The sequence below is a fragment of the Zychaea mexicana genome (genome assembly GCF_025766255.1).
Source record: "Zychaea mexicana strain RSA 1403 chromosome Unknown BDB00scaffold_105, whole genome shotgun sequence".
In the NCBI taxonomy this organism is placed as follows: domain Eukaryota; kingdom Fungi; phylum Mucoromycota; class Mucoromycetes; order Mucorales; family Lichtheimiaceae; genus Zychaea; species Zychaea mexicana.
Window position 1 is genome coordinate 121,707 of NW_026516768.1, and position 27,070 is coordinate 148,776.

At 43.5% G+C, this 27,070-nt stretch overlaps 11 protein-coding genes across 11 annotated transcripts; 3 read left to right on the forward strand and 8 right to left on the reverse strand.

Moving 5' to 3' along the window:
- Window positions 1-911: 911 nt before the first annotated feature.
- Window positions 912-1,148, reverse strand: BDB00DRAFT_730737 (homeobox KN domain-containing protein; the record flags this gene model as incomplete). The annotated part of the gene is made up of 1 exon (XM_053118310.1): window positions 912-1,148. A coding segment is annotated over one exon (237 nt), but the record flags the coding sequence as incomplete, so codon positions are not given.
- A 5,897-nt stretch (window positions 1,149-7,045) lies between these two features.
- Window positions 7,046-8,036, forward strand: BDB00DRAFT_847561 (uncharacterized protein). Its single transcript, XM_053125235.1, has one exon. It carries the CDS (start codon window positions 7,172-7,174, stop codon window positions 7,970-7,972), a length of 801 nt encoding a protein of 266 aa, XP_052974868.1. The 5' UTR covers window positions 7,046-7,171; the 3' UTR covers window positions 7,973-8,036.
- Window positions 8,037-9,021: 985 nt separating this feature from the next.
- Window positions 9,022-9,772, reverse strand: BDB00DRAFT_772239 (uncharacterized protein; the record flags this gene model as incomplete). Its single annotated transcript, XM_053120026.1, has 4 exons — window positions 9,022-9,184; window positions 9,429-9,538; window positions 9,608-9,639; window positions 9,730-9,772. 4 exons carry the CDS (start codon window positions 9,770-9,772, stop codon window positions 9,022-9,024), a joined length of 348 nt encoding a protein of 115 aa, XP_052974869.1.
- Window positions 9,773-9,871: 99 nt separating this feature from the next.
- BDB00DRAFT_847570 (peroxisomal biogenesis factor 11) lies at window positions 9,872-11,086 on the reverse strand. Its single transcript, XM_053125236.1, has 4 exons — window positions 10,644-11,086; window positions 10,257-10,471; window positions 10,066-10,176; window positions 9,872-9,999 (listed from the first exon to the last, which is right to left on the reverse strand). Exons 1-4 carry the CDS (start codon window positions 10,971-10,973, stop codon window positions 9,939-9,941), a joined length of 717 nt encoding a protein of 238 aa, XP_052974870.1. The 5' UTR covers window positions 10,974-11,086; the 3' UTR covers window positions 9,872-9,938.
- A 215-nt stretch (window positions 11,087-11,301) lies between these two features.
- BDB00DRAFT_887461 (uncharacterized protein) lies at window positions 11,302-12,905 on the reverse strand (the record flags this gene model as incomplete). Its single annotated transcript, XM_053128440.1, has 2 exons — window positions 12,794-12,905; window positions 11,302-12,674 (listed from the first exon to the last, which is right to left on the reverse strand). Exons 1-2 carry the CDS (start codon window positions 12,876-12,878, stop codon window positions 11,302-11,304), a joined length of 1,458 nt encoding a protein of 485 aa, XP_052974871.1. The 5' UTR covers window positions 12,879-12,905.
- A 1,705-nt stretch (window positions 12,906-14,610) lies between these two features.
- BDB00DRAFT_791767 (uncharacterized protein) lies at window positions 14,611-15,141 on the forward strand (the record flags this gene model as incomplete). Its single annotated transcript, XM_053121058.1, has 1 exon — window positions 14,611-15,141. The coding sequence occupies one exon, from the start codon at window positions 14,611-14,613 to the stop codon at window positions 15,139-15,141; it is 531 nt and encodes a 176-aa protein (XP_052974872.1).
- A 1,614-nt stretch (window positions 15,142-16,755) lies between these two features.
- Window positions 16,756-18,517, reverse strand: BDB00DRAFT_847576 (uracil phosphoribosyltransferase-domain-containing protein). Its single transcript, XM_053125237.1, has 7 exons — window positions 18,219-18,517; window positions 18,052-18,145; window positions 17,885-17,943; window positions 17,672-17,762; window positions 17,509-17,591; window positions 17,351-17,439; window positions 16,756-17,268 (listed from the first exon to the last, which is right to left on the reverse strand). The coding sequence occupies exons 1-7, from the start codon at window positions 18,384-18,386 to the stop codon at window positions 17,211-17,213; spliced, it is 642 nt and encodes a 213-aa protein (XP_052974873.1). The 5' UTR covers window positions 18,387-18,517; the 3' UTR covers window positions 16,756-17,210.
- Window positions 18,518-18,837: 320 nt separating this feature from the next.
- Window positions 18,838-21,488, forward strand: BDB00DRAFT_847579 (GTP cyclohydrolase N terminal-domain-containing protein). The gene is made up of 10 exons (XM_053125238.1): window positions 18,838-19,003; window positions 19,098-19,257; window positions 19,373-19,484; window positions 19,559-19,789; window positions 19,902-20,227; window positions 20,289-20,348; window positions 20,509-20,604; window positions 20,681-20,737; window positions 20,828-20,970; window positions 21,042-21,488. Exons 1-10 carry the CDS (start codon window positions 18,917-18,919, stop codon window positions 21,249-21,251), a joined length of 1,482 nt encoding a protein of 493 aa, XP_052974874.1. The 5' UTR covers window positions 18,838-18,916; the 3' UTR covers window positions 21,252-21,488.
- On the reverse strand, window positions 21,432-24,157 carry BDB00DRAFT_963506 (acyl transferase/acyl hydrolase/lysophospholipase). The gene is made up of 4 exons (XM_053129754.1): window positions 23,342-24,157; window positions 22,652-23,277; window positions 22,418-22,508; window positions 21,432-22,345 (listed from the first exon to the last, which is right to left on the reverse strand). Exons 1-4 carry the CDS (start codon window positions 24,109-24,111, stop codon window positions 21,559-21,561), a joined length of 2,274 nt encoding a protein of 757 aa, XP_052974875.1. The 5' UTR covers window positions 24,112-24,157; the 3' UTR covers window positions 21,432-21,558.
- A 432-nt stretch (window positions 24,158-24,589) lies between these two features.
- BDB00DRAFT_772235 (uncharacterized protein) lies at window positions 24,590-25,341 on the reverse strand (the record flags this gene model as incomplete). Its single annotated transcript, XM_053120025.1, has 2 exons — window positions 24,590-24,796; window positions 24,874-25,341. 2 exons carry the CDS (start codon window positions 25,339-25,341, stop codon window positions 24,590-24,592), a joined length of 675 nt encoding a protein of 224 aa, XP_052974876.1.
- A 556-nt stretch (window positions 25,342-25,897) lies between these two features.
- BDB00DRAFT_877296 (60S ribosomal protein L18ae) lies at window positions 25,898-26,769 on the reverse strand (the record flags this gene model as incomplete). Its single annotated transcript, XM_053127595.1, has 5 exons — window positions 25,898-25,996; window positions 26,080-26,133; window positions 26,227-26,282; window positions 26,346-26,475; window positions 26,590-26,769. The coding sequence occupies 5 exons, from the start codon at window positions 26,767-26,769 to the stop codon at window positions 25,898-25,900; spliced, it is 519 nt and encodes a 172-aa protein (XP_052974877.1).
- Window positions 26,770-27,070: the final 301 nt, after the last annotated feature.

Sequence of the window (27,070 nt, forward strand, 5' to 3'; positions counted from 1 at the left end):
CACTTTAATCCTTCGCAGAGATAAGTGATTCCAGAAGAGTGCGAGAGAAAAAAATTGTAACTGGGGTCGGCTGATACTTTCCCATTAGAAGAAATCAAGGAAGGAGGTTATTGTTTATATGTTTCAGAATAACGGGGCCGGCGATCTTGTGCTATTGATTTTGCACGACATGAAGATTGGCTCTCTCTCTCTCATAGATCAATTTATACTGTATAGTAGCAATCCGGCATGGCAACCACTATAGCAACCAATTCAATCACGATGACAACCATCATAGTAATAAAACTCATTGCCATGTCAACAAAGGCTTATTTTTTTGTTGCTAAGATAAAAATATATTTTTTCAGAAAACGACAGACTAGATATGTTTGCGTACACATACAAAAAGGATACAGTTGATGATGGCGAGAGATAGAGAAAAGAGAGGAAAGAGAAAAATATCGACAAATAGAATTTGAGGAGCAAAATGATATACACTAATAGGTTACAACAACAGATAGAAAGAGAGAGGTACAGGGAGAGAGGTAGAGAGAATACGATATTTCTATAGCACAAAAAAAAAAGAGTTCCATATGCACATCTCAGAGATCCCCACGCGGACACCAAACTTTTTTTGTTCGATGCAACACGATCAGACGACTGAGATGCGCTTACTTTTGGTGGGACGCGGTGACTCAAATGCTGTGGATGTGGACGAACGCTTGTAGCCACGTTTCGTAGCACTCGAAAGTTCTGAAAGAAACAAATACGTTTACATGTCAATACCATTCTGTATACCATATGTACCTTTTGTTTTTCGAAAAAACTAAATGATAACCAAAAATCTTACCTTCATCAGATGGTTTCTGGCATTGGCGCTTGGCCATTCTTCGACGAGCAGCGGTCATGGCAGATGGAGGCTTTCCGCGGCGCTTTCTGTGATGCTCCAAAGGCCGACCATCAGCAGAGGCGGCTTTGATCAAGATCAAGGGCAAAATACGACGACGGGCATTGATGAACCAGTTGCTAATTTGATTTAGTGTCAATCCAGTCTCGTGCTTGAGCCAATTCTTTTCGTCTTCTGTCGGATACGGATTGGCACAATGTTCGACAAGCCAGTGTTTGAGGATAGCGGTGACTGGCTTGGGTAGGTTGCCACGACGCTTACGGTTTGTTGTCGTGCTTCCATCTGTGGCATGACTGAGGTCATGTGAAGGCTCTTGTCTGGCAAAATCCTGAAGTGTTGTGCTACAGTAACGCTGATGATGAAATTGATGATGATGATTATCTTCGTCACCGCTGCTGCTGATATCTTCTGCTGCTGCTGATGATGATGATGACGCTCCTGGGATGGTGCTAAAGTAGCCACCGCTGTTGTTGTTCTTACTGCCACTTGATCGGCCACCGAGCTCCTGCGAGGAAGGTGTCAGTGGAAGGGATGGGCTGCGAAGGAGATGTTGATAATTATGGCCAGGCGATGAAGATTGAGATGATGTAGTAGCTTCATCATTATTGTTGATAGCTGCGCTTGCTGTGGAGAGTGTGCTTTCGGTGGGACTGTTGCGAAGTGTGTCGGCCCACATTTTGCCGTTTGACTCGAGCATTTCAGTGATTCTGTTCTTCTTCTGTTGAATAAGTGGAGAGTAGTAAGGATCTCCCGCTGGGATGTGGATCCGCTCTACGGAGCCTGATGAGTTGCTGGAATAAGAATGATCGTGAAATAGAATAACAGGGCTGAATACTCGCAGCTAATGAAGGAAGGATAATGTCAGCTTCCATATACATAGTCTCTCGACATCCCCTTCCTAAGTCTTATTGAAAGATAGTTACCATTTGTCTTTGGTGCTGCTTATCAGACATCGCTTCGAGATTAGATAGATGGTGTCGACCAGCATTGTTGGAGGACATCATTGTATGTAGTGGTGGTAGTTGGATATATCGACAAGAATCAATCATTTGAAGGTTGAAATATGTGTAGGGGTAGTAGAAGTATAAGAGGATGGGGTTTGTTCGTGTCGGGAAGGAAGAGAAAGGCTGCTGTTAGAGGAGAGAGAGAAAGGATCAGACAGAGTAAAGAAGAGAGAGGAAAGTTTGTTAAAGAAAAAAAGATGGGTTCGTTCAAATCTCCTGGTTTTATATAGATTCGACAATAGGCAGTGCATTCAAAATTGACAAGGATGATCAGCAAAATGTTACACATTGCAGTTTCCATGTTTTCATATATTTACCTTTTGTTCTTTGCCCCCAGCCGAAAAAGCTGATCGAGTATCTCTCTTGCCTAGTAAGAAAAGAGCCGACAGGCTCTTTTTTGTTCCTTTCTTATTTACTTACACCATTACTCTATACATCCACCGCCCCCTCCCCTCGCTTCATTTCCTATTACTATTCATAAGTTGGCACACACGCTCAAAGATACCATTTTCTTTTTGAGGGGACGAGAGTTCCATTATACAAGAAAAGGACTCGTTCGTCGATCATTTCTTAACCCCATCATCCCTCCACCTTTTTTTTATTCCGTTTTCCGAATCAGGATAATAAAGAGCAGGTTCTTGGCTATCACATAATATCGATACTATATCTTTTCTTTTTCGTGGCGCCCGCCCTGTCAATTGATCGGAAAAGGAGTAAATGCGTTATAGAAGAAGGACAGAGAGGCGATGGAGCAGTGAAAAAATAGCCTATCATCAGATTGAATTATGCCCAAGCAATAACAGCCTATTGAACAAAAAAGGGATGCTATTTTTGATCTGATCTTTCTCGCTCTTTCTCTTTGTGCGCACATTAATCTTTCTATTCTTTCAAACACAATGACATGCAGCTCGTTATATCCTATAACATGGTCTTTGCTTTACTCTACTACTATATACGGACTATAATGAAGAACCACACACCCCCTCGCAGCTTGTCTATGTAGATGTACGTCTTATTTCTCATCCCCCAATTCTCCCTTTTAAAAAAGTCTACTTTGCATTATTCCAAAAACACATTGGGGATAAAGTAGTCCTATTGTGGGATCATACATAATGCCAACCTGCAAAATAAAACGTTCCTCATGGTCCAACAACGGTACATATGCATGTGCCAAGAACGAAAACAGTGAGAAGATTTGACGATTACTGCTAAAGTAGTTCATTCTTTTCTAACGTAAAGGGCGGATCGAACACAGGTTATAACAATAGTAATATAAATAACATAGCGTCTCCATGTGGGGCAGCACAGAGAGAGAGAGGGTGAGCTCCGATTGCAAGCAATAATACGACAGAGAGGAGCAGCAGGAGGGGTAACCATTGCAAAAAAAAGACTATATTGAAAATAAGGAAAGATATTTTTCCGAACTGCCAAGTTATTATCCGAGTAATAGTGTGGTTGGATAGAATGCGCTATTTGTTCCAAGCCATAATAGTTTAGGTGTCTTTGATTTGATGGTGGCGGATAAATAGTGTGTACGTGTCCGATCTTCTTTATGCATGAACAACAAGGAATCGTTCTTGTTCTCTTATTGCACTCGTGAATATATACAAGTGTACGAGTGTATAAGTGATGAAGCGTGATTTGCGCCTATTGTGTTAGGCCCCTTAAGATAAGTCGCAAATGTTTTGCACATGAAAACGTTCTATTATTATTCTCTAAATCATAACTAGTGAAGAATATGTACACATCATGTATATAAGAAGAATCCTTTATGATCTTTTGTCCCATGGGAGCCTATACCAAAACTCAGTAGCTACCAGCTGTGCACATGCCCATTATGATCCATAGGACACATGGCAATTGGACGGATTTGATCGGGTGAATGCGAGAACAATAACGCGGGGTATCAATACACAGAGAATTACTGAATAAGAAAGAGAGTAAAGGGATCCGCAACCCCCAACCCCGTTTGGGGATAGAGATGTAGGGGTTGAACAGCGGGGGGTTAAGGTTTCTTTTTTTTTCTTTTGCGCCTGCTATGTTAATAGAAAGTTCTGATCCAATCCTGATTCGTCTCATCATTATCTTCAATGGTAAAACATCGGTGATATGTGTAAAGTGTGTTAATGTTCATTTTGTTGGTCATATGCTCTTTTGCCGATACAGGCTTGTTTTTTTTTTCTTTTAACAACATGATGGAAAGTAACTGACTTCTATTAAAAGATGAAGGTTGCGGGTGCCTGGCATGATGACAAGTGCAATTTATGTGTTAAATCAAAAGCAGATTTTGTTATTTAGTGTATGAAAGCTACATATAGGTTCGCTGATATGCACTGCCGCTGCACGCTTGACTGCTGTACGATGAAAATCAATGCATCTCTCTCTCTCTCTCTCGCTCTTTCGTTCCCTGTTAACAACTGTGAGAGAGTGTGAGATAATGAGGGGTGCTCGTGGCAAAAAAAGTGTCCAGATTTTTCACGCGCAAGACTAAATTTGAATTGCTGCACGTCCGTTTCTCTAAATGAAAGCATCCATAAAATAAAAACATGAAACACAAAATGATGCTATTTCTTGCATGACTCTTGTGTAGCAACTTTTAACAACAACAACAACAACAACAACAAAAATACAACCTCAACATCATCGTAGCGCAGCAGTAACTAGCAGTAGAAGAAAAAACAAGAAAAAGAGGCTGTCTTGTGTACAATGTATCGCTTTAACAAGAGAAAAAATACCCATTTCGCTTTATCGTCTTAGCAGATCATACATGTGCACACGCGAAAGGTCTATCAGAAGAAGAGAGTTTGATATATGTAACACCAGCTTCCATTCATCCCCGGGATGCAGTCATATTTTTCAAAGCCAAGAGTTCGCATATAGTAGCTCTTTTCTTTTTGTTTTAGTTTATCGGGTCAAATTACCCTTGTGACAGGCACAACATGCACAAAAGCAAAATAAAACTCTTTGTGATGTTGTCTTTCTACAGTATTTCGTCATCACAGCACATTTCATGTTAAGGATCCTTAGCTTGTCGATTTCTTTTTGTATGTATAAGAAAATAACCCGATGTAATAGTACATGCCGACGAGGGACTAACTGATATGCTCAACATAAAGAGAAACAAAGAGATGTAGTTACAAACATTATAGAAGCGATTGACGCGCCAAAAGGCAAGGAGAACTTTGTTTTAGGGTGTGAGAGAAGGAGGAGTCTGGGGGAAAGGATGGTTGGGGCGAAGGTGTACTGAGCTATGATGTTGACGATGATGATGATCTAGTCTATAACAATTTGGATGAGATGCCCTTTTTCGTTCGTACTCAGTAATAGAACAGCTCCTTCTTAGAATAGCAGCACTGAACTTTGTTTATGTATACTTTATATCCTATCATTTCTCTCTCTCTGTCTCTCTGTATAAACATGCTAAGCCCAATATGTTATGTGAAGCGCAGCCAGCAGAAACACATATATCAGCTGGTCCAGTTTGCAATAAAATCGAAATGTCTTTTATACAATACATCTGCTGCATAAACAACAGCAGTATTACTCTCCATATTTGTAAGAAAGAGTGACATTATTCTTACTTGATATGAAAGACAGATAGCGCGCATGCATAAATCATATACCCCAATGTGTTTATATGGATAGACAGACAAATCTAATTTGAACAAATCAATTTATGGTATGTTTGATACATCTCCGTCTTTGAGAATCATCATACATATAGTATTGAATAACAATTCGTAATATGTGTGTGTATGCGACTTTGGGATATTATGCTCAAGCATCAATTACCACGGACAACAACACTGAAAACTCACAATTTTACAATAAGCTTGAAATGCTAAACGGGGGATGTAACAGAGGCCTGCGAAGGTTTTTGTATGTACAAAGCTCCTGATAAACGGAGGGAGGAGCAGAAAATGTTTTGTACATTAAATGAATACCAGTTAAACTTGTTGAATGTGAATCATGCCTGTTGTTCCTTCCTGGCCTCGTAAAACGTTTATATATCATCAATGTGAATCCTGTGCTTGATCTTGGGAGTTCTTAATACCACTTCGTTCATCTACTGTTGCTTCTTTTCAAAGGTGTTATTGATACTGCTATCGAGAAGGAATGCTTCCATGTTGAAAGTGGATGGCGCACAACAACATGTTGTTAGATGATATCCATCGTTCTGTTGTTATTGTTGTTGCTGTTGTCGTCGTTATCGTTAGCTGCGTATGTATATCATATACCCATCGCTGTTACTTGTTCCAAGTTTGCATTTGTATTTATTTCATCAATTTCTCAGCCCGTACACGACGTTGTCGGTGAATGTCTAGTGTATCTGAAAGTTCGATGGTTGAGAGAGTCGTTAGAGAATCCCCAGCAGACTCGCGAAATTTCTCGCTACTTTCCAAAGCCGCCAACATAGCAAGACCATAGAAATGACATGAAATCCCAGCAGACTCGCTATTTTTCGGTCGCCAAATAAAATAATAGCGAGTCCGGTTGTCACTCACCATTTTGGCGAGGATCGACGAAAAATTTAGCCAGTCCGCAAAATAGCGACAGCGATAGCGAGTCTGCTGGGAAAACAAACTCGCTAATTTTGTCGCGAAAATAGCTTTTAGCGAGTCTGCTGGGGATGCTCTTAAGCTGAACTGAAAAACATGATCAAACTCAGTGTGATAATGCAAACAGTTCCCGATATAAGCCAATTGGCAAGCGAAGTCATCTTAATGACATAGAACTGTGTTGTGGCATATAGAATTGTCTCAATGCTCTCTCGTGAGCTTCATCATTGAGATCATTGGAGCGTAGATAGAACTAGTAGCAGCAAAATTACTATCAGTTATCCCTGCCAGTATTCTTATTGAATGCGGTTGTACTCATCATTGTACTGTACCACTAAATACAAATGGGGACCATAGCCTCACTCTTTACCATTATCCACAGGCGTGGTAAAATGGCACCCGTGTAACGCACCCCTGGCCTTTGACACTGCTGCCTAATGCAACTGTTGCTGCGGTATAAAGTTGACCGCAGCAGACATCACCGGTTGTTGCCATGTTGAGGAATACATGGTAGTGTAGGATGCTGCGCCACGGGGCACACGTAGTGTATATAACCAAAGGCATCTAGTGGTATGATTTTCTTTATCCTTTATTCCAATCACCCTGTTCTCACAACATATTTCTCTCCTCTTCACTTTGCAGAAGCACAACCATGGCACCTATTAATCAGAAATCCGTTATTACTTCCTCTCGTGACGTTCCCTTAATGCAATGTTTCCACGATGACGCGAGCAGACGATCGCAGCCCCCCGCGTGCTACAGTAGCAACGATTGTGGAACTAGTGGTGGCAGATGGCGTTGCAGTAGCAGCAACAGAAACTACCTCAACCACGCTAGTTTCGAGCGTAGATGGTGCTGGTGGTACTTTGAGGAAGAAATCAGTTGTCAGTGAAGACGGCAGCCACCACCACCTGTGCTTGTCCTACCCGGACATGTCGATCCACGTTGCACGCCATACTTTGCTTGACTTTGTGTCCACCTTACGCCATCGTCCCGACGCATCCATGATTGTAGTTGCCAACATTGACGTCCATGGCAACTATATCGACTTTGGCTTACCATCGCAGCGCGTTTTATGCACACCGAACGCCGGAGGACCGAGTATCATGAGCGAGGCCATGTCCGCCGAACTCATTGACCGGTTGGTAGGGATTCGCAACTTATTGACCGAGACAGAAGTCCAATACACGACCAAGGGCCCCATTACCGATTATGCATGCTACTCTGTGTCCACGTCGCAAGCACTCGGTGTTTCTGTTACACGTGCCATGGCATTTGGTCGCCGGTTCACGGCTCGCGATGCTATCCGATTGATGAAGAAAAAGATCAACGGTATCAACAAATCGACAAAGACGGTGTCCAATTACAAGTTTGAGCGACAGATCCTGCATGTCTGGGCAGCCACAGGTACAGACGCTGCCATTGTGCGGCGTGCTTGTGCAAAGATACCTGACCACATACGAAATAATACCATCATACTTATCACCACTATTAATATGGATTCTGTTTTTGCAAGTAATTGAACTATTACCATTATTATTAATATGATTTTTGTAAAAAAACACAAAAAATAAATTGTTTATTCGTTCTGCTGTTCATCATCATCTTCTCCTACATCAGGCGTAGCATTGACTGTAGGTCGTGCGGCTTTGGGTAATGCAGCTACTCGTTTGTTAACAGCTTGTTTTCGTCGTAGAGCTGCAGGTACAAAACTCAATAATTCTTTCTGTAAGTCACGAAGTTTTGGTTCAGCAGAAATCGTCGCAGCCGCTGTTGTTGCTGGGGATGGTTTTGGAGCAGGTTTAGGTTGTTCTGACGCTTCATCATCTAGTAGCGGATCTTGCTGTGGTTGTCGCTGTGGTCGTGGTGGGCGCTGATTGGGTCTAACAGACCTGTTGGCAAAATAAGGTGGCGGTGGAGGGCGTGAATACATATGAGGAGACCCTTGCATGAATGGAGGACGTGGGTGATGTGGCATTCCTGGCGGCGGGGGCGGTGGCGGCGGCATTCTTGCATGCATCGGTGGGCGTCCTGGAGGAGGAGGTGGTGGTACCATCATACCATAGCCCATTGGTGGCATTCCGTAAAAGTGTGGTGGTGGTGGTGGTCGTTGCATTGGAGGAAATGGTGGAGGTGGAGGTGGAATAGCTGGAGGCGGTGGCGGTGGTCTTGGATGCGATACTGCCTGTAATGGCGCAAGTTGCGTTTGGAAAGGCCGTGGCGGCGGTGGGCCTTCAGGTAACGGAATGTCGTCATCGCTATCTTCCTCTTCTTGTTCTTCTTCAGCTTTTGCTGGTGGTGGCGGCAGAGGCGAGACTGCTGCAACTTGTGATGTTGGTGCTGGACCTTCAGGAAGTTCAATGTCATCATCATCCTTCTCCTCTTCGTCATCCTCAACCTTACGCTCTTCCTGTTCATTTTTGCCGGTGATCTCATCAGGAACGTTCTCAGCTTCAGACATATCAGAGTCGCTTTCATTAGAAGACGAATCGCTCATATCGGTATCGGATGAGGATGTGCTTTCATCGTCAGAATCACGCTTGCTTCCTGATCCTTTAGATTCTGAACAGATTTATAGGTTCAGCGAATGATCATCCAGACAAATTGTAGAAGGGTGTGTATTACCTTTGATTTTGACGGGTACAAATTTGTTTGTCTTTGGATCGTACACCATCTTTCGAGACTCTTGCTGTTGCTGTTGCTTTTTCTGTCGTTCAGCCAATGCCGCTTGTGCACTACACGGAAAGGATTATGAGCGCCTTTCATTGTAAAGAAAATCATGCACATTGCTGTTCTTCTTTCGCTTACCTTGTCAGTACAACGCCTTGCGACTTTTTAGCTTTTTCGACCTTTTGCAGCTCCTCCTTTAACTGAGCCAGCCGCGACTGTGCATTTTTATCCAACTGTGCATGACGAGCTGTTAAACGTGAGCATAATGATTTCCTTTCTGATCTGTCGTTTTTTTTTCTCTTTCTCGACTTCAGTAGATACTTGCCTTGATTCTCTAATCGCTGAATATCACCCTTGATCTGTGCAGTGTCTCTTTTTGAAAGTGCTAATTCTCGAGCTCGTTTACGATCTTCTTTGTTCTATTTCAACCATAGATAGCTTAATTTGTTGATCGCCTTTTTTTTAAATCAAAGGATCTCTATTAATACCTTTTTAAGCTCGCGTTTACGTTGTTTTTTACCTAATCATAATAAAAGAGACAATATGAGTTATACACAATAAGATCGATACAATGACCTATTCAAGTAAAAGAATTAAAAGGGATCATTACGTAAAGCATCGGCTGGATTGATGGCTCTTTTGGATTTTGCCATTTTGGAAAGAGAATGGAATTAGGCTCAACCGACAGCACTGGCTTCCAAATATAATGCACACGCTCCTTAAAAATTGAATCAGATAGCAACACATGTATCGTCAAAATGTAAGGTAACTAAATAGTAACGACAGACTTTATTGTAATGATCAGATGGCTTTTTTTTTCTACTTTGAGACACGAGTCTTTTTCCATTGAGTGTTCACAGCCATCAACGAGGTAATCGCACTATAAGAATGTCCAGATGTTAAACACGTTCCTTTGTGGTACACTCTACCAACCATAAAAACTTACCCAGCGAGGCCAATAACCCCTTCGTCGACCGGCAACCAGCCGAGGTTTCCAGAAGGAATGATGATATCGACTACGTCTTGAACCAGTTGATACGAATTCGAGTTAATCTCTCTACGTTGGCAAAAAAAAAAGAAATGATTGATCAGCATCTCAGCTCTGTTTGCCACAAGTATTAAGTATTGCCACTTTACTTGACCAGCTGCTTCTCTTGCAGATTCAATTCCGGGTCTCTCTTTCCTTCCAAGTGTCTCTTGCTTTTCTCCAGCATAACTGCCTTAACATTCAGCAAACGAAACTTGTACAGGCTTGCCAAAATGGATGCAAACAAGCTGATAAACCAGCATTTCCATCCGAACTTTTGGATCTTATCAACGTTCTTGGGTTTGTAGAAACCAATAGCAGTTGTCTGTATATGTATGAAATGTATTATTTTCCCATCGTCATTGTTATTGTTATTGTTCGTTGGCTCACCCACGTAAACATAACCATACTTAGTTAGGTAATCATATGGGTCCCACCAGCATCACCCACCCAGCAGCACTCTCCCCTTCAATTATTTATATAAAGATAATACTTGCCAATACAAAGACTTCAGAGCAGTAGTAGAGCGCGTTGCTCAAGTGCTTCACCACCGCAGTCAGACGAACAACCTCGTCGGACGAGCCTAAACTATGTACAGCTGTTTGGACAAACTCGATCGGTTTGAAGAGACGGAAGAACTTGCGTCCGTTACCAATATGTTGCTTCAAATCGTTCCAGCGTTGTGAAGAGCTCTGTGGAGCGCCTTGGCGTAGCAGGTAAAATGCATAAAAGCGTGCAAAGTATTGAATGAAGCGACAAAGCTTTTCACGACCCGTGGTGGTGCCCAAAAAGTTGTTTACAGAAGTGACCTGAGCGTTCAAGGACATATCTCTTATCTGGCTAATTACGTAGTGGTAGTAGTGATAGAGGAAAGATGTTAAAGGGGAGGAACAAGAGAAAAGAGAGGGGAGGGGAAAGAAATAAAGAAGGGAGAGAGAGATGCGTTCAAGGGGTAAAACAGGGCTACTGCCGAATGGCGTATTAATTATATAAGGTTATTAGTGGGCAAACACACAAGGCCGTCACAACAGATATGCAGAAAGAACAGCTGCATTGCATCAAACGTTTTTTTACATACTTTATTACACAGTAAAGAGAGAGATAATATGGAGAAAACTAACGCTAAAAAGGTTTGTGAGGATGATAAAGAAACGTTCAAAGATTGGCCTTCTGCTTATAGAACTTGGTTCTCCAAGTCTCTAACAGCAAAGCCAAACGATCGATACTATGTTGGATCTGTGCTTGTGTCTGGACTTGTGATTGTTGCAAGTAGTTGCGGATGTTATCCAAAGCATGGTCGACATTCGCCTTGGTCAGCGACTTCTGATCAGTGAAGGTCTTACTCAAATAAGACTGAATCCAGTTGACCTGCGCCTCGGTGTAGCCCATCTGCCGATACGCTTCGTTCTCCTTGTCCTTCCAAAAATGGGCAAACGAGTCGCGCCATGTTGCAGCTGTGTCGGTGGCCTGAGCCTTGACGGATTCGAACGAGGCACCGGCGGCATCTGTGGCCTGGGCAGCAGCGTGTTGGGCGGATTCCTTGGACCTGTAAGCAGCAGCGGATGAAGCCTTCCAGTCATCTGTAACAGAGCCCACGGCAGCACGGATGGTGGCATAGGCCGAGTTATCTGCATACGGATCGGCAGGATCTCCCATGATGGGGGTCAAGTAGGAGCGAGCCTTGCCACAGATGGCAGCCCACCAATTATTGACATAGTCCATGGTGTCGTAGCCAGAGTCCTTGATCTTCTGGGACATGTCCCCAGCCCACTGTTGCGACTGGTCGGCCTTGTCACCGATATAGTCCATGGCAAACAACTTGTAGCCATTCACATCGGTTTCAAGCGAATGCATCACGTGCTTGATTTGATCCTGCGTCAAGTCGCCTTGCTTCTTCAGCTCGTGCTTGAACTGGTGACGCCAGTGCTTATCACCCAGCTTGTTAATATCGCGGGTCGACTCCATGGAACGGCGCAACTGGCGGATGACGTTGTCTGTTTGGGCTTCGGTCAACTCGGCAGATCGCTGGAGACGGTCTTGCACACCACTCAGCCAGCGGTTCAAAGAAGCAGCAGCGTCATTGGACTTGCGAGTAAACACACGCTGGTACCAGGCGGTGTTTTCCTGGAACGAGGATGCCAAGTCATTGTAGATTTCGCGCCACTGTGCTTCGGTGACAATCCTTTTCTTGGTAAGATCGCGCTCGATGCTGCCAAGCGACTGCAACACTCGGTCACGTGAGAGCTGGCCTTGGAGTTCAAGTTGTCGAAGACGGTGCTGGACCGTGTCGATCACAGTTTCCATATTGGTTTCGGAAATACCCTTTTGCTGTTCAAGCTTGATCTTTAGTCCAGACAAAATGTGATCGATCTTGGCACCGAAGATTTCAGCGTTGGCGGCAGCGGCGTCTTTGTAGTACTTGACCGTGTCTACAATGGACGGGTCGCTTTCCTTGTATGGGATGTTGTATTTGTCCAAAAAGTCGTAGTATTGTTCTTTGGTCCATGAAGCGATGTCGTCAGTCACCACTACAGTTTTATTTTTTTTAAGTCAGTAAACATCACGTCCTTCATATAATCTCTTCTTCTCTTTCTTCGCGATCTGTATCGTTCTTTTCATCATCTAAGAAACGAGAAAGGGTATTTACATCTTGCGGATGTCGTTGAAACGAATACACCAAGACAGACTGCTGCCACAATGGCAAGCAGCAAACACTTGCGTAGCAATAGCATTATTATTATGAAGGATTAAAAGATGAGAAAAAAGAAAAGAAAGATGTGATATAACAAGGGTGTGTTCGCTCAAATGCCATTTTGTAGACAACCCCCAGTTAAAGAAATTTCGGGGGAGTGGGTTATGTCCGTATTCTATCTCGTCATTATTACGTCGTTCCAGAAATGACGTTTGAGGAATGTCGTAGATCTGTTGCGCGACTCGACATGCCACTCTTGACTCCATCTTGTCTATGAGCAGAAGCTACTGGTATGGCTTGAGTTCTCTATTGCTTCTCACCTGTTGAAGAAGAGTGTAGAGTGTGGCATTAGAAAAATTCAAGGCTTCGGTTTTTCGTGGGTGAACCACAATAGCAGGAAACGTTTGCATCAGTCTATTGAGGCTCCGCATAACTTTTGTTGCATTAACGGCGATCTCCCAAAATCAGCCTAGTTAACATTGACAGCTCTCTATGCTGTTTCACCAACATATCGATAAAGTCATCTAATGGTCATGCTTTATTTATTGCCACAGTAGAATAAGCCATAATAAGCTGTTGTTTGCTTGTATACAGCTCACCACTTTCAGTAGTGCTCATTAAATTGACTTATTTCATCATAAGCATTCATACCCCCTGCTAGTAGTATTTTATAACTTGAAATATAATACAGGTGATCTAACTGACAATCCATTACAGTATATGACAAATTTATGATACTGTATGCACCTAATAACTTGGTTCCCCTACAGTATAAGACATCATTACAATACAAGGCTGATCAGATGGTGGTGACAAGAGCTGTGCTGGATTCTAGTAGGATCCAGAATAAGCCAGCACACGTGATGTCGTCTTGGGCAACAATACACTACTTGTCTTTCTGTTTTCTATTATATCAACAAGATATTAATCTCCTCGCTCGATCGTGGATAAAAGAGAAATCAAGACGTAGATATAAATTCAATACAGAAACTGACGTGTAATTCGCTTTTACTAGGAAGCAGATGTTTTAATGTTGATATTGAATTCACAAAAGGGCTCATAGTTGTTCTGAGAGATGGACGTAAACTAATGGGCATATATAGATCCTTTGATTGATATGCTTCCATTATATACAGTCAACCCCCGTTAACGTCAACCCCGATAACGTCAACCCCCGAGCGTCAACAGATTCGCTGGTACCCTTTCAAATTTAGCTGTTAAATATCTTGCCTATTCTCTATCCCCGGTGGTCGTCAACCCTCGATATGGTCAACACTTTTGCTGGTACCCTGAGGGTTGACGTTAACGGGGGTCGACTGTAGGTTAGATGGCTGACTGATGATACTATTATTACTAAAATATATACCATTAGCTAGATGGTTAGTAAACAATATACTCATGCTTTTGTTTTTTGAAGTAGAAAAAAGGTGCGATCGACAGTTGCCGAACGATTGAACCTCGTACCTCTGCCAGACAACTTCGCCTCAAGCTATAGTCTTACTGCTGACGATGTGCATGGCATGTACAATCCTAAGGCGGACGGCAACTGTGGCTGGCGAGCGGCTTCAGAGAACGCAGGAAGGATGCACGCCACCACCCTCAAAATACGAAAAATTCCTAACTACAAACCAGGCAGATGTTGACAAGACGATCGAAATTGTTGCTTGGACCAGAGCTGCCGGCCGTGCCTGATAAGGTTGTTGTTGTGGCGACCCGAAGTGAAAAAGCAGAAAATATAATACCAAGCGCTGCGCGGGCCCTGGGAGAATCTCATGGCTGCCGAAAGAGGGACGACCCGTGCGCACATTTTGGAGGCGGCTTCTCTGGTTCTATATGAAGACGAGCATGAATACAAAGTTGTAAAGATGTGCATGATGGCAACGCTGAATGCTCAAAGCGCATTATTTATCAACTACCTTGGTGCCGATATCGTCACAGTCCTTCTAAAGAAGTTGTCTAGACCAGAGGGGCCGTCTCCGTCAGCCCAGTGGTTTGATGTACTGTATTGCCCGCGTGTGTTGGCTGAAACATACAACAGACCAGTTGTTATGTTCACCTCACAAGGAAGCTCCACCTGTCTCCCCTTTCGCGAGCCTAAACTTTATAACGGTGTGCCACTGGATTTACCACCGATAGCCATCTACTTGACTGGTTTGCAATTTTATGCAGTATTAGTCAAAGAAGATGCAATAGTAACAGTAAAGTGGCCTCCACTATTTCCTGGACATGATAAATTTGTCAAGAATAATGGACTTTCCTCAGCATGGTTGGACATGTATCTGCCGCGATGCAATACAAACTAATTCTCCATGGCGACTGTTTACAACTTTTTTTAAATATAGATAATGGCACATACTTTGATAGCAATTTGGCTCATCTCAGATAAGTATATCGTCTACTTCTATTCATGGAGTGGGGCTCTAATGAGTGGGGAAGATGCTTCATTAGATTAGCGTGTAGATATCTTTGTGTATTTAACATGAGGAGCATAAACAAGATGCGTGTGTGGGTGTCTGGCCAGTGCTTTTTCTTTGTTTCTGTTCAAGATGTTAGATGAAACCTAAAAAAGTGTGATGTATTATTTATTCACCGTCCTTGAATGAGAATGTGGATTAAACATGGGCCCCAAGTCTTACGAAAACATTAAAAACGACTAATTTAGGATGTGATACATCTACATTGCTTCAGAATGAAAGACACAAAAAAATACGCACAAAAAATCGGCTGTGCTGTGGACCGCAGAATTCGTCCCCTGACTATCTTAAAACTGTGGTGAGACGCACAAACTCCAAGCTATTCACCTCGTATGGATCATTGTGCAGCGACGCAGAACACAGTGCAAAAATGTGAAATCATTGATATCGCGCGCCAACCATTGCCTACAAAATGTGAATTTTCTTAACTTTCGCAAGATTTGCTTTCGCCCTTTCTTCTTTATTCCAAAGCAATAACAGAGGTGTACGCTTTAAGTCGGTCTAAATCACAACGATGATCTGGGGATGACAGCAAAGACTGTTGTTTCTTATTGGCTGGAAATGACGGGAAAGTGAAGATTACAGTACAACAACAGCTGATAGTAGGAGGATATTATGATAGCACTACAGTAATGTATGCATTTTCACTTGTCACGGAATGGGACGACAAGAGATAACATTCACGACTATTACGGAGCAGCACCGCTAATTCTATTGTAGTAGTACAGTAATATACAGTACAATGCTTCTGAAGAACCTGCCCACTTCTATGATGCGATAACAATGTCCCAAATCATAATAGCGTACACACAATGGTTCGTGTGTGTATCTGTGTGTTGTGAACGCGGTGGATACGATTCTATCGGTTGCAATTTTATATAAAGAGAAAGCCATTATTATGACAGAAATATCGAAACAAATAAGATAAAGATGATTTTTCAGTCGTGATAGTGAGCTCTCTTAATCAGTGCTTTGGTGATAGACAAATGGTATATATGTGACGGCAGTACCAAGCTTCTGTGAATAAAACGTTTCCTGTCAAATATAGTTATACTTAGAGTATATTAAAGTGGTGTGAATAGGGCAATCTACACATATACAATATAAAACACTACTATCTTATTTTTGCAAAGTGGGAAGAAAAAGAGCTCATAATAGACCCCATGTTCGCGTGTATAAATTCACGGACGCAGGTTGTTAGCAGGAATGATTGTTATATCATTATCGAAGAAACCCTATCAGAAGAGTTAGATAAGGAACACCACTACTTTCTGGAGATAACCGGGACTTCTTCCATGCACTTGTGTTACCTTAATGCGAATTTTGCCCAATTGCTCAGCATATGAAAATATGTCGTCGAAATATGTCAAGTTCAGCTCATAGCGGCATACAGCACACATTTAATTGGTAAGCTCTAATTCTTGCCTAGATAATATAACTGGTCGTTGGCTTATTTGTAAAGGTGTATATAGCAGTAATTTTCTACAGTATAAACTATAAAATAAATAAAGCCGGGAGTATGTGCTGTAGATCCAACAGCTTGTCATCGTCGTTAGGTTGGAAATATTTTGTGTAATCATAGCAACCGGGTAAATTTATCGAAATTGACAGGTACTGTACAGTCTATGATGATGATAGCATCAACTGGGTGTCACACAAAGAGGCGCATACAGATCCCTAATCAAGAGGGTGTTATGCATTATCATCATTCAGGAACTTGCTCACGTGGGTCACCATATTACTTTATCTGAGATTTGCAAAGGTATGGGTGTTTTTTATTACGTGGCTAGCCCGATTGGTTATGTACACATAAGCAGCAAAAGAAAGAAAAATACTACATTTATGGATTGTGTTTGTGGTTTGTGGGTGCAATGCAAAGAAGAAGAAAAACGAATGCTTTAGACCGCAGTGTTCCAAAGTCTATCACCGGAATCACCAAGACCAGGGCGGATATAGCTATCATAGACGGTTGAAATGAATGTCAGTCCTGTTCGCGCACAAACTCGTATTCTGTAAGAAATCAAAAGAGCAATTTTACCCATGATCATCCAAGGTATCGTCGACTGCTGCAACGTATACATGGATTTCAGGATGCTCCTCTTGCAATTGAACAATGCCGGCCTTAGACTATCATGATACCGTGTTAGTTTTACTCAATGTATATCCCTGTGATCTCTTGATCCCGGCAAAACTTACACCAAGAACGCCAACAAACTTGATATTCTCGCCTGCAACACCCCATTCCTTCAAAATATTTACAGTTGCTACGGCCGTGTTGCCTTAAAAGTATATAAAACAAAACAAATAGAACAAGTCAGTCGTCGTAGCACACGATGCAACTGTTTTGTACACTTCCTACCTGTGGCGATAACAGGATCCAAGACATAGCAGACATCCGCATTGGGAGTTTGAGGCAGTTTGTTGTAGTACTCGACGGGTTGCAGAGAAACCTGAACACATGATGAGCATGCATGATGCATACGCGTCTTAGTGTATGTGGGAAAGAAAGAAAAAAACTATAGAAAAGGCGCGTGCGCGGCAAAGGGGTTGGAAGGGGGAGGAAGCAACTGACCTTTTCTCGGTATAGACCCAAATGAAGGACAGGTGCCTCCGGGAACAGAGTCAAGAACCCTAAAGCGCATTGCATAAGCATCTCTCACCTCAGCGTCATCCAACCTTGTGATTTTTTTCCCCCTGCTCCTGTCTACGTATGCCACTATCACTGTTACTGCTACTTACCATCCACGAGTCCAAGGCCTGATCGCAGAATAGGCACAAGGGCAACACGCTGGCTCAGCTCGGCACCTTGAAATTGTTCGTAGGGACTTGAGTACTATCATTATGTAAAATGGATCCGACAAGTGTCAGCTACGAGAAGAAATTATGCAAAAAGTAACAGCAATTACCGCGTTGTCTGTCGAAACACTGATATCGGCAGTAGCTTCGTAGCCGACCAAGAGGGACAGCTCGCGCATCAATTCACGCACAGCCTTTGAGTTTTGCTTGGCCTCACGCAATTGCGCGAGCTTTACAGCGACAATGGGGTGTTGGCTAATGTGCAGAGTGGCAGTCATGGTGTGCAGTTTCAAAGTTAAAGGAAAAAAGAGAGAAAGAACAAGTTGGAAGAAGAAAGGCAGAAGAAAGAGAGAGAGAGAGAGAGAGAGAGGGGGGTTGGGCAGACAGAGGTGATTGTTTTTTATACACACCACGGAATAGAGAGGGTTTGTTGGGTACAACCAAAATAGCAGGTATGAGAGAAAAAACCCTTTTTGCAACGTTTTGACAGAGAGTCGACTATGTGTTTTCGGCCAAGACGATAAGAGGGGGGGGAGGCAAGGGAGGAGAGGTCACACGGTGTTTGGGCCTTCCTTTTCGCATGATAAATCACTTTGCAACTCTGGTTCGCTATCAATCCCCATTATACACTGCACTTTCGATGTACGCCCAACGTCCCCACACGCAAAAAAAAAAAAAAAAAAAACACATTTAAGCACGACCCAACTGAGGCCCTTCTTCCCCCCCCACCTCACTCTTCTTCCTTTCACTTTCGCTTTTTCTCTGTTTTCCCCTTGTTTTCTTCCTATACAACAGCTACAACAACAAAATGACTGTTCCTGACGAACAAATGCTCAAGCAGCTTCTGACTACGGTCGAGGCTATCCGTGCCGACCAGCAGCATCTTTCGGCCCAGGTACACTTACCCTAAGTCTGTCCAAGGACTATATGCCTCCTTTTTCTTCTGTCTCTTTTTATTTATCATCACCTGTGCTCTTCTTTCTGGAAAGGTCGATCAATTGATGCATCCGGTCGAAAACAAGCCATCGTCGCCCACCTCAAGCAGTCCCTCCGTGTCTGCTCCCAGATCTCCCGCCACGAGCAGCACCAAGCCCGCGACCAGCAGCAATGGCACTGCTTCATTGTACCCCCAGCGTGTCATCCTCACGTGTGAGTATACATCATCATCATCATCATCATCAGCAGCAGCACCCGTGGGCTGCAACCAGCAGCGTCTTGCATTATGACATCAGATGTACTAAGAAATATGCATTTGTTCTATTAGCCTACCCCCATCAGCACGGTATCCGTCCTGTCAACTTGACCTGGGGTGCTAAAGATCCCAAGGAGCGTGGCCCTGTGGTTGCTTCCCGTCATGCCGACAGCATCAAAAAGAGGTATAACAATTGATGAAAGAAGGGATATGTGTGTATGCTGAAACGTTTCTCTCCCCCCCATCCCGTTGATATAGAAATGCCATTGGTGCCTATGGTGGTTCCTACTGTGTCTATCGTGCCTTAGCTGTGGCCATTGGTGACCTTCCAAGCGACCACCGTCCTAACTTTGAAATGACCGAGCCCGCGTTTAAAATAGGCCCTCATCCGTCGTGGTCGGATCCAACCAAGATTGTCTCCTTGGACCCCTGGGGCCACTTGGCGCCTCAAATTTACAAGGAGGAGTTTGACAATGGTTTGGATGTCAGGTAAAGAGTTATATATCCTGTTATGGTTATGTGTACAAGGAGGACTTATCACTCACTGATACATATATATATATATATATATATATGTGTAAACACAAATTACTGTTATTAGACCCACGATTGCCGTCACCAAGGCCCACATGACCATGGCCGAAATGGAGAATCTGGTCAAGGAAGGCAAGCTCAAGGTGGATGGCAAGGTCGTCGTCAATGACCGTGGTGACTTGGCCGTAAGCAAAGGAGCCGTGGAGCCTGTATGGTACTTGCCTGGCGTAGCCGAGCGCTTTGGTATTGACGAGGGCTTACTGCGTCGTGCCTTGTTTGAGGATACCGGAGGAATGTATCCCGAATTGATCACTCGTCCGGACCTCAAGGTCTTCTTGCCTCCCATTGGCGGCATCTCTGTCTATATCTTTGGCAACCCTGCCGACATCTCAGGTATAAAAGTTTTGCTCTTGTACAAAGAGTCCTCTCGCTTTCACTCACGCACTGTATTTAGACCCTGAGAAAAAACTCACACTCCGTGTGCATGACGAATGTAACGGCTCCGACGTATTTGGTAACTTAAGGTGTCAATTATGTTTTTCAAGGGGAAGAGGGAGGGAGTGTGTGTGTGTGTGTGTGTGTGTGTGTATTCGGGGCCAGTCATTGGTTGGTTCATTGTTCGGGTTGTGGCTCACAGCACTCATTATACCTGGTATAATAATATGGGTTTGTAGGCAGCGATATCTGTACATGCCGACCCTATTTGATTTATGGCATTGAGGAATGCGTCAAGCAGGCACAAGAAGGTGGCGTGGGCGTCATTGTTTATTGTAAGTGTTACATACTATTGTCTTTCGTTTTACTACGGATGTATCTACATATGCACTCACATATAACCCATTTCAGTCCGCAAGGAAGGTCGTGCCTTGGGTGAAGTGACAAAGTACCTGGTATACAATGCACGTAGGTATCTCCCTCACACACTCACACACGTGTCTTTATGATTCTATTTGTATGTGCGATATACTCACAACGTTTAATTCTGAATTATAGGAAAACGACAAACTGGTGGTGATACTGCCGACCACTACTTTTTGCGAACAGAATGCATCGCCGGTGTCAAGGATATGCGTTTCCAGGCTTTGATGCCTGATGTGCTTCACTGGCTCGGTATCCAAAAGATCGATCGCATGATGGTAAGTGTACTGAAAGCTGCTTAATCACCCAAAAGTGTCTGTTCTGTAACTGCTGGGTATATATATAATAGTCCATGTCCAACATGAAGCACGATGCCATTGTTGGTGCAGGCATTCCTATCATCGAACGTGTCCCTATTCCTGAAGAAATGATTCCCGAAGACTCGCGGGTTGAAATTGATGCCAAGATTGCCTCCGGATACTTCACCACTGGCAGCGTCATGGACGAGAAACAGCTGGCCGAGGTCAAGGGTCGCGACTGGGAGGACATTGAACACTGAGTGTGTCAACCCTAGTTTCCCTTGTTTGCTTTTTTCCATCCCACATCCACACTCTGTATCTCTTTCTTCTTGTCACATACACAATTCTTTTCTCTTTGGGCCTGTTTATAATAGCTGAACTTTTCTTTTGCTGCACGATAATACACAGTTTCTATATAGCAAAACACAGAACTTGTCTTGGTTGTATTTATATATGTATTTACATTTTCTATTACGTATTATTATTATTATTATTATTATTACTATGTATCTTTTTACAGCAACGACAACGACAACAACTACACATAAGCCCTGCTACCGCTACTGCCTAGGCAATCCGAAACACATCTTCCTTATTTTCTTTTCGTAACCGCATGGCTCTTTTCCGTTGCCATACCTGACGCAAAACCTGTCTCACCTGGTCCACGTTATCCGTCAGATTCCGTTCTGCCAGTCCCACCAACTTGCTGACTTGCGTTGAAGAGTAGACAAAGTTCCACGTGCTTGTAAACTCGGCTGTCTGTGGATCAAACGTGCTATCATGGTTGGGATTGCTAATCAGTGGGAAATACACAACCGTAATTGGCTTCTCAGATTCTTCTTCTTCATCATCATAGGTCTTGGATGCAAACACCGTGCATGTACCCAATGATTCTTCCGACAGCGATGGCGATGTTTCGCTATCATCCGTTGATTTTTTAGGCCAGCCAGCTCCCTTGGGCCATCCACTGATCCCTCGTCGTTGCACATATCCTTCAGCACGATCAAAGTGAGAAGAGGTCTGGATATCGGCACTTAGATCAATCGCCAAGATGACATCGGCATTTCGGCCCTCGCGCAATAATGGATAAAAGGGAATGTTGTTATCTAGGCCAGCATCCGCCAACGCCAATTGTTTTGACTCGACAAGACCATCATCTTTCGCGTCGTGAGGTACAGATAGTCGATAGAATGGATTTGGAAAACAGGCAGGTGATATGGGATAATATCCAGACATCGAATCCTTAAATCGCACAATCATCTCGTCGGCTTTTTCAACTGCTGTTGTCGGCATAAAGCCGCGAATCTCTTTGTAAAAATGGGCTAGTGACGCTGCAAATGCTGAGCCAAAGACACTAGATAATACGTATGTTAGATTAGTGTTTCGCCGCAAGTCTCCTCTTCAAAGGAAAAAGAGAATACTTTACCCCATCATGATGCCCAACGTCTGTTCGGGTAATCGCTGAGTGTTTTTGCCCTCAGAAAACCGTCTTCCAAACGCCCAGACCGGGATCCATGCTAATTTGTTAGTGTAGAAAGATGGAAAGGTAAATCGCCATAAAGAAAACAAGAGAGCTTTTCCTAATGAGCTCTGTTTTTGATTCTTTTATCTCTCACACGCTGAAAGTATGTTATAACCACAGACAAATGCTATGACTTACCATTCAGTTCCTCTGTTCCCATCTCAAAAGGTGTAAACTCATACCACTGATACAGATCCTTGTCATGACCGTCCTCTTCATCGATACGCACAACGCAATATATCGGCATAGGCATACTTCCGTCCTGGAAATACTTGGTCTGTTTGGACATTTTCATCGCGTTTCGATCGAGCAAAATGGGTTTGACCATGGATCCGCTTTCTTCCTTTACTTTGCCTTGTTCCTTGTCTTCATCCTCATCAGCCTTTTCACTATTGTTGACATGGACGTTCTTTGTCAACAAGACACTGCCAAGAAGCAAGCCAAAAACGTCCACGATATTGAGCTCTTCGTTTTGCTGATAATAACGCTCAATAATTCCCTGCATCATCAATTCTCTGTTCTTGGGCGACGCGTTGAGGATTGCAACAAAGTTGTTGACATTGGCAAGATGGACATGCGTGTGGCTTTTCAGATGGTCCAATAATATGTCAAATTTCGCTTCTGTCAACGGACTGTATTGTTGTGCCAACGTCCAACATGATCCAGAGACGCCTGCTGCATACATGACCAAGTCCAAAAGACCCGTATCCTGCATAGCCTTCATATATCCAGCGACGCCAATCATGGCTCGAAATCCACCACCACTATTTTCTCCCACTTTACAGTTAGCCACGCTTCAATTTTGCAGAATGTCCATTTTTCTTTTACCTAGCCGCCATGCCCACGACGGGAATATCCTCTAATTCGACCTGACGGACAGACACGCCAATGAACCGTGCAAACGCCTCCTTTTGTTTCTTTTTGCGTGCCTCAATAAACGCCAACTCCTGGTCACATAAGCCAGAACCAACGCGCACAGCTGCATCTTTATCCACCTCAGGATGAAGCATTGGATCCTTGGCTTCCTTTTCTGCTGTTTCGACCATGTGTCGAAACTCGTCCATGGTCAAGAAATCCCAAAACTTGGCATAACTTTCGCGTATATTTTCCATTTGTGTCGCCAGTGCTGGATACAATCTTGAGATGGTTTCTTCCACTTCTTTTGGCTTGGGAAACTTGAACGCCGGTAGTGTAGTCGTTGTTGGTAAAGGGGAAGAATTACTACTTTTGTTGTTATCACTGGTGGCGGTAGTACGTGCAAACAATCGGCTAATTAATTCATCGACTGAAGAAAACGAACTTATTTTCTTGTCATTGTTGTTGTTATCCTGTTGCTGTTCGGCCAAAGTGATTGACAATGTGCGTGACAGGATCCGTGCTGGTAATGGCAGTGTGGGTGGTGAAGGTAAGGCCAGTTCAACCACCGTTCTTCGTTTAGTATTATTGTTGTTGTTGTCAGTAATGGAAGAGTCCAATGTGTGGTTTTGGCTTAAATGGCTGGTTACAGCAGCAGCAGCAGCAGCTGTAGCAATAACAAGTGTCGTTGGTTTAAAAGACACCGGAACTGCAGTTTTGCGCCAACAGTAACGCCAGGTCATGCTTGTCTGCTTTTTCTGCTTTTTGTAGATGGAAATGGAAAGAAACAAATCATCACACATATGCAGCGGCGGGCCCTGCTGTATTGTAACACAGACAACTCAGCCGAAAATGTGATCTGCCTGCTGTTTCTGCAGGAGCAACACATTTCAAAAAAATGACATGGAGCAACGGGGCCGTGGGACTAAATTTTTCTAATGTTTATTATTGACGTTTGTGTTTTTTTTCCAAAAAAAGACATGCAAGATGTGTGGGAATCTTCAAGAAGCTAATGATGATGATGATGGTGATGGTGTTGGGTGGTGCTGTAGCTGGAGGTGGTGATGATGAAAATGCTGACTATGATGTAATAATGTAATTATAACTACTACTACTACTACTACTACTACAGCTGCTGTGTTTCGAATCTTGTTTATACTGAGGTTGTCGTAGTAATAGGAAATGGTAGAAAGAGGCCGGTCTGATGACAATGGCATCTTTTTAGAGTGCCTGGATCTGGAAAACAGTTTCGCCTGCCCGCTTGACCAGACTATATCGTTCCAATTGGTACGAAATATACATTTCCGACGCAAGTTTTGCCGCCTTCATGTGCAGCGGCTTGCGGGTTGCCTTGAGGGCATACTCACGGTTGACCCAGATGCACATTGCAAGGCACTCGCTGTGTTCGTTCAGATCACCGTACCAGTACTATGGAAGCATCCAGACAAGTTCGTTAATTCTATCTCTTGCATTGTTTGAGAGTTGTGAGCCGAAAAATTTCTTACCTTCAGCAGACCACCGCTATGGACTGCTTCTTCTTGTGCCCGGGCATCCGCTTCAAACAAGAGCTTCTTATCCGCATCTGCCTTGCGAACGCTTCGGAATGCCACAATGAACCACTCTCCCTCAGCTTCCTTTCCGAGTCGTTGAGCCGTTTCGTCCCAGTTGAATGCATCCACGATAGGGACATGAACATAATCGTCAGTGACCACATGGAATGCAGGCAAAGCCTTGTCGAGCAGTGTTCGATCGACGGGACGTAAACTCTTTACAAAGTTGGCGAAATCTTCGGGCGTTTCGTCCGTCCATCCCGCTGGACCGACGGTATCGTTGTGGATACTACGTCCCTGAATGTCCTGTGCGACGATGGCCTGCTCGACGTCTCGCCCATCTTGTTGTGCCTTTTTGACGACGGCTGGCACGGCAGGTATGGGGTGTGGGTTGTTGTTGTTGTTATTGTTGTTGGCAATCATAGGATTAGACAAGTAGCTATAGTGACAATGAGAGATAGAGAGTGGTGGGAGGGGAAAAAAGAGATAGTAGTAGAATAAGCAAAAGGAAAAAAAAAAGTTTTTTTGGTGTAGATTGAGTCGGTTTTTATAGTGGCTCGCTCACAAAGTATTTCATCCGGCTTGCCCGAAGGTTTCAGGGGGGGGCATCGCTCTCTGCCTGTCTCCTCCATTCGACCGCTATGTCGCCATTGCTGAGTTGGATCGATTGGTGAATTTTCAGATGATAATGGACTCACACCGACAGTAAATGATGTGCGGCTGCATACCCTGCCCTGACTTGTGTCTGTTCCGGTGGAAAAACGCCCCACGATTGCGTGATCGATAGTCTCGGATGCCACCATCGATTTACCCCCTATTACCCATAACGAACAGAAATGATTTCATTCTTATTGGAGTACGATTCTTAAGCATACCCACACACACACACACACACAAACAGATGTCTTGTTTTCCCTTTTTTTATTTATTATCACAAACAGAAATAAAGCAGAAAAGGTGGACGGAGAACTACTACAGCTTAGTAGAAGGTAGCAGGGCGCTTGGCAATGAACAAGCGGCGCTGAGACTTCTCAGTGCGCTGGACACGGTGAGGAAGAGGGAAAGCGAGCTTGTTGTCCTGTTATATAGGCATCGGTAATGTTAGTCAAAGATTCCCCTTTCTTCTTCACTCGCCCCATATTACTATTGGATCTACTTTACCAAGAGCTGTCTGATGTACTGGCGACGGATGTCAGCGGCCTTGACTTCGGCGACCTAAATAATGAAAGCATGTATATTTTTGTGTTACCAACCAATCAATGCGAGAAGCTATCAAACTTTAATTCAAAAATGAATGAGCAGACGTACGCGAATGATTTGGATCGACGAGAAACGGGCACGGTGACGAGCAGCCATGTCTTGGTCTATGATACAATCATATTGTTTAGTTTTCTTTTACATCTAAAAAATTCTGACGAGCGACTTACAGCAAGTGCCAACGGCCTCAACGCGCGACATGCCACGGTACTCCTTGTACATGTTGTGGGTACCAGAGCGCGAGTCGTAGCGGATCCAGATACCAAAGTTCTTGATCTGCTCAGGACGCTTTTCGTGGATCTGCAATCATCATAATGCACGCACACAGGGCATAATTAATACCATTAAACAATTCAGGGGGCACTTGTATCTCATCCCGACTCTTAAAAGTGCTGCACCAGAAACAATATATACCTCGTTGACTGAGACAATCTCACCAGCAGCCTTCTTGACCTTGCGAAGCTTCTTCAAAAAGTACCAGAAGCGCGACTTGGCAACAACCTCGTTGGGGGCAAAGACGCGCATGCGATACAACTTGGGTTGGGGCTCCTTGGTCGAAGGGAGCTTACGGCCGACCACCTTTTTTGTTTTCATAGAAAAAAAAAAGAAGGTAAGTACATCCGAACTCACTTCCTAAACTACTGCTTTGCATAAATTGTCCCAAATGACTTTTGTCCCAGATTTTCGGGACAGAAAAAAGAAAATTTGAGAGTTCGAATTCGAAATGTTGTAATTATATACCTGGTACTCGTGGAACTAGTTTGTGATAGCAAATGCGTTCGTTTGGTAAGTCTTTTGTACATTTTGTTTATGAAATAAATTCCACCACACCATTTCCCTTCAATTTCCAATGTTGGAATTGTTTTGCTCTCATTTTTTTTCTTAAAGAATAAAG

What these genes read in the sequence shown, in the direction of transcription:
- BDB00DRAFT_847576 (XM_053125237.1), bottom strand. Translation starts at nt 18,386, where the DNA reads ATGACTGCCACTCTGCACATTAGCCAACACCCCATTGTCGCTGTAAAG. An exon ending in AGGCCTTGGACTCGTGGATG is followed by an intron (nt 17,944 to 18,051) that starts GTAAGTAGCAGT and finishes AATGCGCTTTAG; the next exon opens with GGTTCTTGACTCTGTTCCCG. An exon ending in AGTTTGTTGGCGTTCTTGGT is followed by an intron (nt 17,440 to 17,508) that starts GTAAGTTTTGCC and finishes GTATCATGATAG; the next exon opens with TCTAAGGCCGGCATTGTTCA.
- BDB00DRAFT_847570 (XM_053125236.1), bottom strand. Translation starts at nt 10,973, where the DNA reads ATGTCCTTGAACGCTCAGGTCACTTCTGTAAACAACTTTTTGGGCACC. An exon ending in GCTCTGAAGTCTTTGTATTG is followed by an intron (nt 10,472 to 10,643) that starts GCAAGTATTATC and finishes ATACATATACAG; the next exon opens with ACAACTGCTATTGGTTTCTA. An exon ending in GGGGTTATTGGCCTCGCTGG is followed by an intron (nt 10,000 to 10,065) that starts GTAAGTTTTTAT and finishes ACATTCTTATAG; the next exon opens with TGCGATTACCTCGTTGATGG.
- BDB00DRAFT_847579 (XM_053125238.1), top strand. Translation starts at nt 18,917, where the DNA reads ATGACTGTTCCTGACGAACAAATGCTCAAGCAGCTTCTGACTACGGTC. An exon ending in CAACCCTGCCGACATCTCAG is followed by an intron (nt 20,228 to 20,288) that starts GTATAAAAGTTT and finishes CACTGTATTTAG; the next exon opens with ACCCTGAGAAAAAACTCACA. An exon ending in AAAAGATCGATCGCATGATG is followed by an intron (nt 20,971 to 21,041) that starts GTAAGTGTACTG and finishes TATATATAATAG; the next exon opens with TCCATGTCCAACATGAAGCA.
- BDB00DRAFT_847561 (XM_053125235.1), top strand. Translation starts at nt 7,172, where the DNA reads ATGACGCGAGCAGACGATCGCAGCCCCCCGCGTGCTACAGTAGCAACG.
- BDB00DRAFT_963506 (XM_053129754.1), bottom strand. Translation starts at nt 24,111, where the DNA reads ATGACCTGGCGTTACTGTTGGCGCAAAACTGCAGTTCCGGTGTCTTTT. An exon ending in GTCGTGGGCATGGCGGCTAG is followed by an intron (nt 23,278 to 23,341) that starts GTAAAAGAAAAA and finishes GGGAGAAAATAG; the next exon opens with TGGTGGTGGATTTCGAGCCA. An exon ending in ACGTTGGGCATCATGATGGG is followed by an intron (nt 22,346 to 22,417) that starts GTAAAGTATTCT and finishes CGTATTATCTAG; the next exon opens with TGTCTTTGGCTCAGCATTTG.